A 15,600-nucleotide genomic window follows, 5' to 3' on the forward strand; every position below is an offset into this window, starting at 1 on the left:
CGTGATGAGTCCTATCCTGGTTGTCATCCTGTTCACATGGACTGGTTCAGTGAATTGGTCAAAGGCTGGGGACTCACGGGGTGGTGGACTTCAATAGTTAAGCCCTTCTTTTAATTTTATATAATTAAAAAGGGTGAAATGTTGTATTGCATTATGTTACGAGAAATGGTTTATTCCTGTTGTCCCCCCTCTGGATCTGTGTTTGTGTTGGTTCCTTCCCCCTCACTCCTCCCCTTTGGTTTCTCCCCATTGGCTGTAACCTGCCTTCCCTTCTGTTCAAAATCCACCGCCAGCCCTGATTCTTTCCCTTTTCTTCCCTGGATCGTTCAGAATAAACTGAGGGACAATGTCTCAGAAGAAGAGAGCCTCCTTTATCTTTTATCTCTGTTCTCGCCATTTTTCACCCTGCACCCTGGTTGGACTGCAGCTAGCCGGACAAATTCTTGGGGATGGGAGCGAGGGAAATTGGGCACTTTCTCCTCACTCTTCCCCTGCTCCAGCATGGGGTCCCACTCATGGGAGACAGTCCTCCACAAACTTCTCCAGCATGGGTCCTTTCCATGGCGTGTAGTTCTTCAGGAATAGGCTGCTCCAGCCTGGGTCCTCCATAGGGTCAAAATCCTGCCAGAAAACCTGCTCCACTGTGAACTCCTCTCCACAGGGCCACAGGTCCTTCCAGGAGCCAGCTCCAGTGTGGGCTTCCCACAGCGTCACAGCCTCCTTAGGACATCCACCTGCTCTGGCATGGGGTCTTCCACAGGCTGCAGGGTGGATATTTCCTTCACTGTGGCTGCAGGGGGACAACCTGCTTTACCATGGTCTTTACCACAGGCTGCAGCAGAATCTGCTCCAGTCCCTACTGGACCTCCTCCCCCTCCTTTATTGACTTTGGTGTCTGCAGTTTTCTCACATCTTCTCAACTCTTTTTTGGCTGCTGTTCCATTTTTTTCCCCTTTCCAAATATGTTATCTCAGAAGTTATCACCATTCCCAATTGACTCAGCTTTGGACAGCAATGGGCACATCTTGGAACCAGCTGGCACTGGGTCTATGGGATATGAGGTAAGATTCTGGCATCTTCTCACAGAAGCCATACCCGTAGTCCCCCTTCTACCAAAACCTGGCCATGCAAACCTAATACAGATGTTAATCCAGAATCCTCACTGACAAAGCAAGAGCAGTGTCACCAGGGAAAACACAGAGGGGTATATCTTTTTGGAAGGAGACCACCAGCTTTACAGGTATCACTTTTCATCTTCACCTCTGCTCTCATCTCTACAACAGTCTCCATAAGCAGAGTGGTTACTGTAGTGGGGAGACCAGAAAAACAACACACATTAACACAACTGAAGAGATTATTTTATTCAGAAATTTGGTCTAAACAGTTGTTTCTTTGCTGGCAAGATTTCTTGCCCTTTCAAGATTGTCTAGTACCAGACAGATTTGTTTGGCTATTAATTGTGAGAAAACTGAAACAAGCAACACAATCGAATGCTCTCATCAGTGACAGTAAAGCAGTTCAAGTTTTGTTTTCCATCTTTTCTGATTAATCAGGAACCCCATTTCTTCATTTCAAACTGTCACATTTCTCATCTGGGAGGAAAGCCGGACAACTGCTTTACCTGCACCCACAGAGGCAGCAGCTGCTGATCCACCAGCTGTGGAATGTCCATCTTAGATAAGTTTTAATTTCAGTCCCACTAATAGAAGCTGGTGAAGCTCAGTACTATGGGATACGTGCAAAGCAATCTGTCCTGGTCTTATTTGTCATTCATCTCCACACTTCCTAGATACTTACCAGGTACATATTTTCTCAGCATCATTTTGTTTTAAGTAAAGTTAATTAACGTAGTTGAGAACCTCACTGACAACTCCAGGAGTTAACACTGGACCCAAATTACAAGTTTTGGTCATATAAAGTTTTAACATAATAGAGACAAATGTCATCTCCTTCAGGGTCCTGATGAGCTAAAACCTCCTACTGAAAAACAAACTGAGGAAACGAGACAAGTAATTTTTCCCTGCCTAAGTTCTCAATGCTCCCAGCTCCATGCTCCCATGCTCCCTAGGCTTGGTTTTTGCACCACTGCAGCTGTCTGCCTGGAGACCTCTGGTTGTTCTGCCCAACACACAGTGTGCACGTATGCCTACAGGAGCAGGCAGCACCTGATCAGGCAGGATCCAGCAAGTTCATTTGTTGAAGCCAAAGAGCATGAGAGATGGGAACCATGACACTGGGAGTTATACTGAGGATTTTGTTAGTTTTTTTTCAGCAGAATCAAAATATTTAGTGAATTACTTTAAAGATTCCTCAAGACTGTTGATATTTTAAGTACTTAGAACTAAATATCAAAACCAACCCAAATGCTGATTTCTAGTACTAGATGTTATTATGCAATTCTATAGCAGTGTGAGAAATTGAACTAATGCAGTGAGTATATATCTTTTAAAGAAAGTGCTTGAAAGGAACCTCCTGCATCACACTCAGTATTATTTAATACAAAAAGAGAACTGATTTCCTATCAGAGCATTGCCTTAAATATCCTACAAACCTGGGGGGTTAAGAATACTAAGCTCCAGCTCTGCCTTCAGGTTAAAAAAACAACATAAATTGCAGGTCCAGATAGAATTCACAGCTTACCTGTTTCAAGGGAATTTACAGACCACTCAGTATTGAACGCTCATGTCTGGCGAAGTGTTGGGTGCATGGGTAAAAAACCCAAGAGGAATAGGCTCTCTCTTTATGCATAGCAAGTTTCTGAAACAGTGTTTTACTAAGTTGCAGACTAACTTTCCCCCCCAAAAATAAAACTCCATTACACTAAAGGTCAAATTTAACCAGTTAATCTGGACTATGACACAATCAAGTAATTCAATACAAGCAGACACCATGAAAGCAGCTTCAAAGAATCAAAGCATCCTAGTTTCAGAACCAACAGTGTTCTTTTGTTCAATTCCAGTGCAAAGGTGAGTGGGAGAAACCACCCCATCTCTACCTATGTACAATTACAGTAGAGGCTGGACAGTCTAAACTCTGAGGCTAAGCTGGAAAAAAGGAAACTTAGGAAAGGACACTTAAAAAATTTAATTTAAGGAAGAAAGTTGGCTCCCAGTGTAAAGAGAAATGCTGGAGTGATGCACATGGGCAGGCTTGTTCTGACACTCTCCCTTATATGCAAATAGCCAAACTCCTTGCTGAGATTAAGTCACCCTGGTCTTGCTCTGTTTCATGATGAGAATCCAGGAATGTGTTTTCAGCTGGCTCCTGCACGGGCCATCAGATCTTCCAAAGCCTTCTGTTGGTCATTGTTATGTAGTAATAAGACCTCTTTAATGTCTTTTAGTTCAAAGCCCATTTCTTTAAATTGACTCATTAGTTGGAGAAGCTCTGTCATCTGAAAGACACAGATAGTCCATTATTTGCAAGAGAAAAGAGGACCAGTGTTCAGTGGAGGTTTAGCACACAGCCAGTCTTCAGTGACTGGACACCCCATAGGGTGGATTTCTACACCCCATGTACAGCCCATTCCAATGGTTGGAGAAAGTTTGCTCACACCACAGTTGGCAGAGCTCAGGGTGCAGTAGCTCATGGAGCCTCACCTTCAGTCCCCTGTGTTTGCAGGCCTGCATTTCCAAAATCCTTTTCAGCGAGGGCACCAAAGCTCGGTCTGTGGGGGTGTCTCTCCCAGTAGGAAATTTATCAGCCTGGCCTAACAGACTCAGATTAATGTCACCCTGCTCCCCCACAACTACCAACTACTGTTGCATCTGATTTTTTTTAAAGTTACATTGTCTTTGAGAACAGCACAGTAGCCCTTGATATCAAATGGCTCTTCAGATCTAGGACAAACTTGTGGTATTAGCACAAATCCTATTGGACACACTGTGTACAATACTACCATCATAAATCACAAATCCTCCCCCAACTTAAAAAAAAATAAAGTAAGAAGTGAATGACGGATCAGACTTTTATGAACCCTCTGTGATTTACAGGACCTCTGCTCCACTTTGGGGGGAGGGATAACAAATGATGACAATATCAAACCAAAATCAAATTGGTTGAGATGGACAATCAGATTAGCCATTTACAGTTTTGGGGTTAAGCCAGTAGTAAATTAATTTACTGAACTACATCACTGCTCCCATCTTCACACTGTTGTTCCTCTGTTTGCAAGCTCATCACAAAATCCAAGAAAGGCAAGAAGGCATATATATGACATCAGTAGTGGCTGACATAATCTATCTGGACTTGTGCAAAACATTTTACACTGTCCCACATAACATCCTTGTCTCTAAACTGGAGAGACATAGATTTAAAGGGTGCACCACACGGTGCATAAGGAATTGGCTGGATGGTCGCACTCAGAGTTGTAGTCAAGGGCTCAATGTCCAAGAGGAAACCAGCGATGAATAGTGTTCCTCAGGAGTTGGTATTGGGACCGGTGCTGTTTAACATCTTTGTTGGTGGCATGGACAGGGGGATTGAGTGCACTCTCAGCAGATGAGACCAATCTGTGTGGTGCAGTTGACACACTGGAGTGGAGGGATGTCATTCAGAGGGACCTTGACAGGTGGGCCTGTGCAAACCTCATGAAGTTCAACAAGTCTAAGTGCAAGGTCCTGCACCTGGGTCAGAGCAAACACTGGGATCGATATAGGCTGGGTGATGAATATATTGAGAGCAGCTTTGCTGAGGACTTGAGGGTGTTAGTATATGAGAAGCTGGACATGACCCAGCAATGTGCACTCGCAGCCCAGAAAGACAAGTGTATCCTGGGTTGCATCAAAAGCAGTGTGGGCAGCAGGTCAAGGGAGGTGATTCTCTACTCTGCTCTGGTGAGACTCCATCTGGAGTACTGCATCCAGATCTGCGGTCCCAAGCACAAGAAAGATGTGCACCTGTTGGAACAAGTCCAGAGGAGGCCATGAAAATAATCAGAGGGTTGGAGCATCTCTCCTATGAAGACAGGCTGAGAGAGTTGGGATTGCTCAGCCTTGAGAAGACAAGGCTCTGAGGAGACCTTGTAGCAGCCTTCAAGTACCTAAAGGGGATACAAGAGCGCTGGAGAATGATTATTTACAAGGGCATGGAGTGATAGGACAAGGGGGAATGGCTTTAAGCTGAAAGAGGGTAGGTTTGTGTTAGTGATTAGGAAGAAGTGTTTTACTGTGAAGGTGGTCAGACACTGGAACAGGTTGCCAAGAAAAGTTGGGGCTTTGAGCACCTTCCAGGTGTCCCTGCCTATGGGGGAAGGTGGAGGGGTTTGAACTAGATAATCTTTATGGTACCTTCCAACCCAAGCCATTCTATTATTCTGCGTCTGGGGGGTTGGGCTGCACCTTTAAAGATTTCATATAATAACTGGGCACACAACAGACAGCCAAACTTTAAAAGATCCTGCCGTCTTCTGAGCTGGCTACTCACTCCTGTCTCTGTACTTTTGGTGTTTGTAAAACAGCCAAACAATGAACCAGACCCCAAAAACCATTTTCCAGCTTCTTTCAGGGAGAGCACTAACCCAATTTTCTGAGCAGACAGGCAGATGTATTTGTACAAGGGAGAAAATTCACAGCCAGGGGAGGCTGGCAGGCTTTGAAAGATAATTTGTTGCATCTGAAATAAACTGTTTCTGTACCAAGCACCTCACCCCCAAGAGAATTCTGGGTTCAAAACACTGCAACCAGAAAAAGCAGGGTCATGAAAAAATCCTGTCTTCATAAAAATGCATGCAAGTAAGAATGATAAAGGAACACGGTATAATCCTAATGCTTTAACACATATTCACTTTATCATGACAGGGATGTCCTTCAGAAGTTTTGGAAACAAGGTGGCATTACCACAAAAGCCAGAATTACATCTGTTGGAGTCAGAGACACAGTGTGTGCCCTTATCTCTGATACCTGGCTCTGACATCCAAGAAAACACTGAATTTCATATAACACCATAAAAACAACTGTTAAAGTTAAATAGAAAAACTAGGAGTGCAAGTGTATAAATTAGTTTTCTTAAGTCACTGGGTGAAAAAGAGTTTAAACTAGTTTAGAGAACAGAAGACAAGATGGAGGATTTAGGGTGTTATCTCTTGTCTTTCTTTTTTCTGCTTCATCTTCTTCTGGAGGTTTTTGGGTAGTAGTAGGTGATTGGATAAAGAATGCCGCAGTGCAGCACACAGGGGTTGAGTCATTGGGTCACTAAGAAAAATAATTTATGTGTCTATTGTTAATTGGGTGAAAATAAATATAAAGATAAAAGAGCTGCGTATTTCAGGGCCATTTTGCGCCATTTGAGCCAATTTGAGCGAGGTGATGGTGGGTTGAACTTGAGCAGAAAGTCTGGGGAAGACCTGCCAAGTCTTTTGATAATATATTAATAAACACGAGAAACAAGAGCCTAATGAGCCTTTGGACTATCCTTCCTGACACAGAACTAAGATAAGCAAAACTCCCCGTGAGGGAGTATCCCAAAAGAACTCAGCCCTGAAAAGACCAAAATCTCCCACATCAACATCAGCCAGAGGAACTGCACATTCTCTCTATTCCTGCACACATTGTGCCCTCACCTTCTCCTCTGAACACTGGTGCATTTCCAAAGCTGCTTCAACAAGAAGTGGATCAAAGCCCTTCTCACAAAGCTGTCCATGTAAAAACAAGTAATCCAAAACCTGTGGGGAATGAAGAAAATAAACTAAGCTTGCAGAGCAGCATTTGCAGCACATGGCTGAATATCATCTTTGTACATGCAGAGGGGCTCAGCATTTTACCCCAGGCTTCACCAGGGACTTAGATAAAGTCCTTCCCAGTAGATCTGAGACGGTCTTTATGCAAGACCTTGTTCAGAGAAAGCAGATGAGCCCTTCTGTCCTCCTGTGTTCTCCCACCAGCTCTGAACATCATCTGCTCTAGTCAAAAGAGTCTCACAAGCCAATCTTTAGAAGTTTAACTGTGCTTTTTATACTACAAGTTTTTAAGATAAAACTGTAGATTCAACAGTCAAGATGTCTCAGCTTTTAGCTTCCTCTCAGCCAGTCAGAAGAGCTAATGCAATCTGAAAGCATTCAGGCTTTAAAGATCAATTCAGCATACTAGTGAGTGAGCTGCAAATCCCAGCTCACATGCACAGAAACCACTGCCAAATTTCTTATCTGTCTTCAGTTTTGAGAGGTAGGGGGAAATGTCTGATAGGTGATGTTAGGTCCACAGAACACAGCTTGCAAGTACAGCAGGATTTAAAACCACCATTCTAAGGGACATTTTTTTCATTTGATACTACAGTTCACTCCAGCACACAGTTTAAATCACTCTCAATGTGTAGGTAGTGGGCAAGCAGATCAGCTCCACAAGGGATTACTGGGACACTCCTCCTCCCCAGGCAACAGGCACAGTCCTTCCAGGCAATGCTCTGCACACAATCCACCTTGGGTTTCCCACACAGCAAGTTTGGCCACACTCTTCCTGCTTTAAAATATTTGAAGCGGATCCAAGACACAGAGCCATGCTTCACCCTGCAGTGCTTAATGTTTAATGGCATGGTTTTAGCAAGTGTTTGAGGCAACACACGAGGAAGGAAGCAACACAGCACACAAAATAAAGTTGGTCAGTGGTGCCTTGCAAGAGGCTTTCAGGGATGTTGTAAGCCTGCAGGGGCAAAATCCCTCTCTACAAGTACAGACATCAGCATTGCAACCCATGCTCAGAACAAGGGAAATTAGCTGGTTTTTTTTGTCACATGGCACTAAGCATGGCATAGAGCCATGCTAAGCTTCCTTTGGATGGTTTTGTGGCTTCTGGGAAGGCCCAGTACCTCTCCCAGCTTGACATGGAACTAAGGGTCCATCCCAAGCTCAGTGCAGCTCTTATCCAGCACCCACAGGTGTGGTTGACTCAGTCTCTCCTCAGAAACAAGTGTGGACATTCTTTTCTTTGGTTTTGGGAGCCTTTATTACCAGCTGACAACTTCTCTAATGGTTAACATCACAGCAGTTACAGGCTGCAACCCCTTGTTAGAATAAATATATTCCCCCTATACATTTTGCAAACTTAGGTTTGTTTCTCAGCAGAATCAGCATCCAATCAAGGGTTTCTTCCCCACTGCACAAGCTCTTACCTGGTCTATGTTCTGTCCCTTCTTCATGGCTTTCAGGACATCTTCAGGTGCGTATCCCATGTTGATGACTGTCTCTATGCACTGTCTCTCACTAGCAGAGAGGTCCTGCTGTAGTTCAGGAGCGGCGTCACCTGACTGCTTTCTGCAGCTGGTATTATTGGGCACTTTAGACACTGGGAAATTTTGGTGTGTTACCTAAAGGGGAAAATCCAGAGGCTGAGGTGATGGTCATCTTCTGCATCCCCTCATCCTGTTTCTGGCTAGTGCAGAACCAGGATACCCCATGTAATTAATCCAAGAGGCTTTCTAGACTGTCCTTGGGAAGTTACTCACTGTTAGGATGAAACTAAGCAGTGCACAGTCTGATTCCCACCATACTATTTTAACCCTCAAAACAGCAACCAATAACCCAGATTCTTTCCAATATACCCTCTCCTACCAGTGGATGAAAACCTTTCAGTACTCAACCATATGATATAGTCAAACTCTGTACCTCAGCAGAAGCATGCAGATTGCTTCCTTTACCCCAAGTTTACTCATCACCTATGATTTTCCATACTCAAAGGAACACTACTTCTGGAGATTTTCAGAAACATGATCCAATGCAAACACACAGGTATTTGGGAACTTACCATAAGTATTTTTGTTTCTTTGTAGTCTGGGTGCACCTGTTGGACAACACACAAATAAGATGACTATAAACATTATGCACTAGTGAACAGAATTTGCTACAGCTGGGGAGGAAGGGTTTTATGGGAGAGATCTGGGAATAAGTCTACTATACTAGGGAGACTTGTGGTCTGATCAGGCTTCCACATGTGAGAAGCAAACATTATACAGTTATGTGAAGTTATAAAATAGACATCATAAGGATAATTTCTTCTTTCAGCACTCTATAAAAACAGATTATATGTCAAGAAGGATGTGTCCCCTCTCATAATAATTGTAAGCTTGTTTATTCTGTCACTGTGACTTCTACGTGTTCACAAAGCTCAGTGTCACACACTGTCTGAATGATAGTGATAATTTTAAAATCATTGCCTAGAGACTTCCCTTATTTTTTTGACCGTGAGGAGTAAGAGAAACACATACCTCTTTTCTAGTCTCAAAGCACTTCATTTCATACACTTGTGATGGATGCACTCAACCCCCTTAACTAAACCTGCTGTAGTTTGGTACAGGTTCCAAAGGAAGTAAAAGTCTGAGCTGTAGTTCTATGAAACACAAAGGAGCAGAGAGCATCGATGCATATGAGTTTGGAACATGATTGTGCAATTAACACATGAATAGTGTGTGATTTTTCCAAGATGTATTTATCAAGGATCAAAGAAAGTTGTGGGTTTAAGGAGTCTCATGTATACCTTTCCCATCATATGCAATTTGACTATGAGCCAACCACTTTATCCCATAAATATGACAGTCTAAGTGAGCCACTTTTGAGCTCTCCCTGCTAGGCAGCGTGGCTGCAGGGCAGTCTTGAGCTGGGATGCCTCTCAAGGTTGCTCCTGGAGGTAAAGACACTTTTTATCAACATCAGATCTTTGGATGAGTCCAATTTGAGTTCTCTCTAAATTGCAACTGGACTGCACACCAGTGACTCTCCCTTTGAGCTGGGATGTCTCTCAGTTTTTGAGATTCCTTACCTGAGGTGGAGATACACTTTATTTCACAACAAATCCTTGGTAAGTGACTGATAGCATGGTGAATTAATACTAATGAAATCCATGTAGCTAATTCCATTAGACATAAACCATTGTTCAAGCCTGATACTAAAATTGGACCTAGTTGCACCTAAGCTCTGTCAGGAGTTTAGAAACCAAGGGGGTCCACTATGAACCTTGTAACTCAACAAGAGGGTCTCTCTTACCCTTTTGCATCTTCGGTGTCTGTGTAAATGATTCTAAATCAATTCTAACTTGATTTTCTTCTGTATGTTTCATCCATGTAGTAAGTAATAGAGTGAACTTTGCCATCAAACTTTGTTAAATCACACTTTTATGAATTTATATTAAAACCAGTTTTGCTAATACTTTTGATGATGATTCTTTAAGTGACTTAAATCACTTATCCACACCATCACCATATATGAGCAAAATGCCACACTGGCTAAAAAGAGCATGTGATTTTTCTACCAGTGCCCAACACTTGGTCCCATTCTCAATACATCAACAAGGCTGAATAATGTTCCTTGCTGTACACCTGCTCCACTTCTGCAGAACCAGGCTGCCAGAGGGCAGAACCAACCCTCCACTTTATATTACTTGACCCAAGTGCAAAATCAGAACTCTGCCCTTTTCAATTCATCCAGTTCAAAGTTTTCCTGCATTTTAAATCAAATTTAAAAAGACTGTAAGAAATTACTTTGGACCAAGGGCCTATGTTTATTGCCTTTCCTTAATATCTTTTTAAGCCAACATAGATTGCTTGAAAACTTGTCTACATCTTTCAGAAAAGCCTTCTTTGGGCCCAAACTGAAAAAACAAACAAACAAACAAAAAACCACCACAACAAAAAAAATATTCATAGAAAAACAATTTTGAGAATATATGTTAGGATTTTGACAAATTCCATCTATTGGGGGAAGGAAGAAAAGAGGAGGGAAAAAAAAAAGGCCTTGTTCTGCATTTCTACCCATTTTCATCTCCAGGGTTAGAATTTATCTTCTAAGACACAAAGCCCAAGAAATCATGTTTGGTCTGATGGACTGGTTTATGCAAGAACCTCTCCTCATGGTGGTCGAGGGGTTCAAAGCTCTTCACACACCCCCTTCCTCCAGGCACTTTTGCCAAAGCAAAAAGCACTAGAATATGGGATACACTGAAGTGGGGTTCTGGAGTAGCCCTGAAATCAGCTGGTTATCAAACTGAAGGATGATGCTTTGTTATCAATGCTGCAGCCAGGAAAACCAAAACTGCTTCTTAGACTAGAGATTCAAGAGTCCAGGACTAACTCCTCTTCCTCAATGTACTTGAAGTTGACAGGCTGTGTTTGAGGTCAGAGATTTCCAGTGGAGGAGGGAAACAGCTAAAGGAATTTTGGGGGACAAAGCTAGGACTGGTCATTCAGTAGTCATGCCCCCTTACATCTCAAACTTGCATTTCACTGACCTTCAAGAAGGAAATATACATTACTTTCAGTATGTACTTGTACACTGTGCTTACTTTTAGGGACTTTATAGTCTGGGAGCCCCATCTGCAGCTGGTGTGCCTGCATACATCATGCTACTGCAGCATAATATATATATATATATATATATATATATATATATATATATATTCTGAATAGTCTACCAGTAGCGCCCCATCCTCCAGCAACCAGATTTCTTTAAATGCATCATACTAATCAGGTCTCTGATCAACTTTTTTTAATTCTAACCTGTTGACTTCACTAATCATTTCTCCCCTCTGCCAATGCTGCAAAAAGAAAATTAGTGAGCTTAAAAAACACCAAAAAAACCCAAACAAAACCAACCAACCAAGACAAAGAAAAATCCCACCATAAACACACTGAGGAGAGGAGAACATCCAGAACAGAATCAATGCACTCTCAGAGAAATCACAAGTTTATTTCCATCCAAAGGACCCTAGATCAAATTCACTGGTAAAGCATAAACTCCAGTGGAAACTCCACATCCAAAGTTACAATTTTTAGTCTTGTGAGAAAAAAAAATTCTATATAAAATCACTGTGAAACACACTGGGACATATAATTGTTCTGAGGCTTTCTAAAAAGGACAGGCTTATTCTTGTGTAACCTTGAAGGGAGATATGCCCCTTCTACTCCCAGTCACAGAGATGACTGTGACTTCCTTCTATAATTTTCACATTCTGAGGACTTTTGTTACATTTACTTCAATTACAATTTCAAAATTTTGTTACATTTACAAATCATGTCCAAGGAAGAATTGGACATGGCACTCAGTGCTCTGGTCTAGTTGACAAGGTGGTGATCAGTCAAAGGTTGGACTCAACGATCTTAAAAGTCTTTTCCAACCTAAATGATTCTGTGATTCAATTTCTTGCAACTCAGCTATCCTTTTCCAGATACTGGGACCATATTGTGGAAATATGAAACAAGTACATTCTGAAGTCTAGTTCTGTTGGCATACCTATTTCTTGGTTTGCTCTTTCCAAAGTAGAAACAGTTTCAAATGAAGATCTTTATTACTTCTCCTAATACTAAGACTATTTTTTGTTTGTTTATCAGTTTGTATCTTTCCTTACAGCATTCTTGAGAATATACCTTCCCTCTTAGTCTTTAATAAGTTTTAATCCAGCATAGCAATTTGGATAGTTGAGTGAAAATGTGGTCATCTAGTTGTAAGTGATCTTTCATGTTAATCCCTAGAGATGTGTCATACTTCAGGTTTTCACCTCTGAGCTACATATGATGATAGTCACCTCTCAAACCTGTGATCTGTAACAGTGAGCAGTTGCTCAGCATGCTGCTGCTTCTGCCAAAGTTTACTGTATTAAATTTGTTCTAGCGATCAATAAACAGCTGTTTTCCTGTGCTGACAAATACACTAGTTGTCAGAATACTGCAATTCGCAATTAATGCATTAATGCATTTACTTAAGTCTGAAAAGAGATGAGAGAACAGGAGATCAGCAATGTCGCTTCAGAGCACATGGTGTCGCAAAACCCTGTAGTATGTCAGTAAGGCCACAGAACCACTGAAGCATCCTTTATATTGGACAGAAGCAGCCAGATTATTTTAGAACCAGCTAGAGAATTTGACAATACAGCTTTCCCTAGGCTTCATGAGTACTAGTGTCCAGATCATAGGTTCTTTGGGGGAAAAAAATAACAGGTTTACTGATGTGCTGGTTTTGGCTGGGGTAGTTAGCTTTCTTCACAGTACCTAGTATGAAGTTGTGTGCTGGAAAGACTGTTGATAACATAGAGAGGTTTTTTATTATTATTGTGGAGCAGGGTTTGCAGTGTCAAGACCTTTTCTGCTTCTTGTACTGCCCTGCTAGTGAGGAGGATGGGAATGCACAAGTTGTGAGGAGACACAGCTAGGACATCTGACCCCAACTGACAAAAAGGGTATTCCATACCCTATAACATCATGCTCAGTATATAAAGACAGGGGAAGAAGGAGAAAAGGAGGAGACATTTGGAGTGATGGCATTTATATTCCCCAAGTAATTATGTGTCATTTCACAGCTGTAAAATAGCTGAACACCTGACTGCCCATGGGAAGTAGTGAACTAATTCCTTGTGTTGCTTGGCTTTTGCACACAGCTTTTGCTTTCCCTAGTAAACTGTCTTTATCACAGCCCACAAATTTTCTAGCTTTTACCCTTCCTTTTCTCCACATCCTGCTGGCAAGGGAATGAGCAAATGGCTGTGTGGGGCTTGGTTGTTGGTTGGGGTTAAACCACAACAGTCCTTTTTGGCACTCAACATGGGGATCAAAGGGTTCAAAATAACAGATTTGATTGGAATGTGCTAGGACAAATTTACAGCTGTTAGTGCTGTTTATCATTTGGCAGGCTCCTGCGATTGCCATGGGCTCGCTTGCCTGACTATATTAGAGTCTAGTGCTCACTAGTGGCTGGTTTTTGCTTATGCTGCTTGCTGTAGTGCTGTGCTGCTCATCACCTCACTGTATTGTGCCTGGGAATGTTTATATAACAGCAATGGTGATGTGCCTGGGCTGGCAGATGGCCAGGGCATTGCTGCTGTAATGGACAGGCTGGAAGTCCAGTGTGAACTCGAGTTGAAGGGACTGCGACCTATGGATGAGTCTACACAGGAGCAGAGATCCACCTGCAGCCTGTAGAGGAGCCTCACACAGGAGCATGTGGATACCCAAAGGAGACTGATCCCATGAGAAGCCAGCACTGGAGCAGGCTCCTGGAAGAACCTGTGGAGAGAAGAGCCCATACTGGAGCAGGATTTGTGAGCCCATGAGGGACCCACACTGGAGCAGTTTGTGAAGTGCAGCCCATGGGAAGGACCCACATTGGAGAAGTTCGTGGAGGACTGTCTCCCATGAGAGGGACCCCATGCTGGAGCAGGGGAAACAAGGCTTCCTTGCAGTCTGTGATGCAGACCATGGTGAGGAAGCTGTCTCCCTGCAGCCATGGAGGTCTATGATGGGGACTCTACTAATGGTGGACTCTAGCAGGAAACCCCTTGTTGCAGCCAGGCTGGGAACAAGGGGAGTTCATTGCAATGTTAAACGCTATAACCTGGCTCAAAAGGACCAGGGGTGGAGATTGTAATGGATATACCTTTAAATTGTTGCCAGACATTATTTGAGTTGTATGTTACAGGAATTACTATAACAGTATCATGGTTTAAGCCCAGCTGGAAATTAAACACCATGCAGCCACTCGCTCAGTGGAATGGGGAGAAGAATCAAAGTAAAACTTGTAAGTTGAGAAAAGAACAGTTTAATTATTGAAAATAAAGTAAAATACAGCAATAATGGCAAATGATGATAATGATAATAAAAAGGGAAAAAACAAGTGATGAAAAATGCAATTACTCACTACCTGCTGACTGATGCCAGAACCTACCCCCCCTTCCTGAACCCAGATTGGCCCCCCCTTCTAGGGAACTCCCCACAGCTTATATACTGAGTATAACCGTTCTGTTTGGAATATCCCTTTGGTCCTTTGGTCAGTTTGAGTCACCTGTACCAGCTATGCTCCCTCCCAGTTTCTTTTGTGAACGTCCTTACTGGCAGAGCATGAGACAAGGAAAAAAGAAGTCCTTGACTAAGGATAAATACGACTTAGCAAAAAACTAAAACATTGATGTGTTAACACCATTCTCATTCTGATTCCAAAATACAGCACTGTAACAGCTACTGAGAAGAAATTAACTCTAGTCCAGCTGAAACCAAGATAAACAGGAACCACATGAACCAATGGAGGAGAGAAGCCTTAAAAACAGCAGTGTCCTGACCTGCAGACTAAGGGAATGATATCTGTGTATTATATCAAAGAATGGGAAGGAGTGGGGTGGTTAATGAGGTTGTATTGGATAGTGTAGGGCCTGCACATGACGTAAATACTGTAGAATAAGGGGTGGAATGTGCTGGTTTTGACTAGGGTAATTTTCTTCACAGGAGCTAGTATGGACTAGTATGTTTTGGATTTGTGCAGAAAACCATGTTGATAACATAGAAAAGTTTTTGTTATTGCTGAGTAGCATTTGCACAGCATCAAGGCATTTTTTGCTTGTCTGCTTCTGATTGTCTGTCCAATCCTGCTGGCAGGGGAGTGATCAAGTGGCTGCCTGGAGCTTGGTTGCTGGCTGGGGTCTAACCTCAACATTTACTCAAATTTCTGCTCTTATTCACAAAGACAATAACTGGTGTGAAGTTAAGTGTCCCCAAAATAATTTTGGAACTTGCTACAAGTTTGAAGAAACGAAACATCAAATTCCTGTCTCAGAGCTGTACAGCAACTAACTGTAACATTAGTGATCCAAGATGATCCTCAGGACTGCTTTTAGTATCCAGAAAGCAATCCTTCCC

At 42.5% G+C, this 15,600-nt stretch overlaps 1 protein-coding gene across 4 annotated transcripts in view; it reads right to left on the reverse strand.

Moving 5' to 3' along the window:
• Positions 1–1,336: 1,336 nt before the first annotated feature.
• LOC131591498 (ubiquitin-associated protein 1-like) overlaps positions 1,337–15,600 on the reverse strand; it is an 81,336-nt gene continuing 67,072 nt past the window's right edge. For all 4 annotated transcript variants that reach the window (XM_058862279.1, XM_058862277.1, XM_058862281.1 and 1 more), the window contains 4 exons: positions 8,736–8,771; positions 8,104–8,298; positions 6,560–6,661; positions 1,337–3,394 (listed from right to left, as the gene is read on the reverse strand). In XM_058862279.1, coding sequence (XP_058718262.1) covers positions 3,254–3,394; positions 6,560–6,661; positions 8,104–8,298; positions 8,736–8,771 — 474 coding nt within the window. In that variant the 3' untranslated portion in view covers positions 1,337–3,253. The remainder of the gene's footprint in view (positions 3,395–6,559; positions 6,662–8,103; positions 8,299–8,735; positions 8,772–15,600) is intronic.

Source organism: Poecile atricapillus, chromosome W, assembly GCF_030490865.1.
Source record: "Poecile atricapillus isolate bPoeAtr1 chromosome W, bPoeAtr1.hap1, whole genome shotgun sequence".
Taxonomy (NCBI): domain Eukaryota; kingdom Metazoa; phylum Chordata; class Aves; order Passeriformes; family Paridae; genus Poecile; species Poecile atricapillus.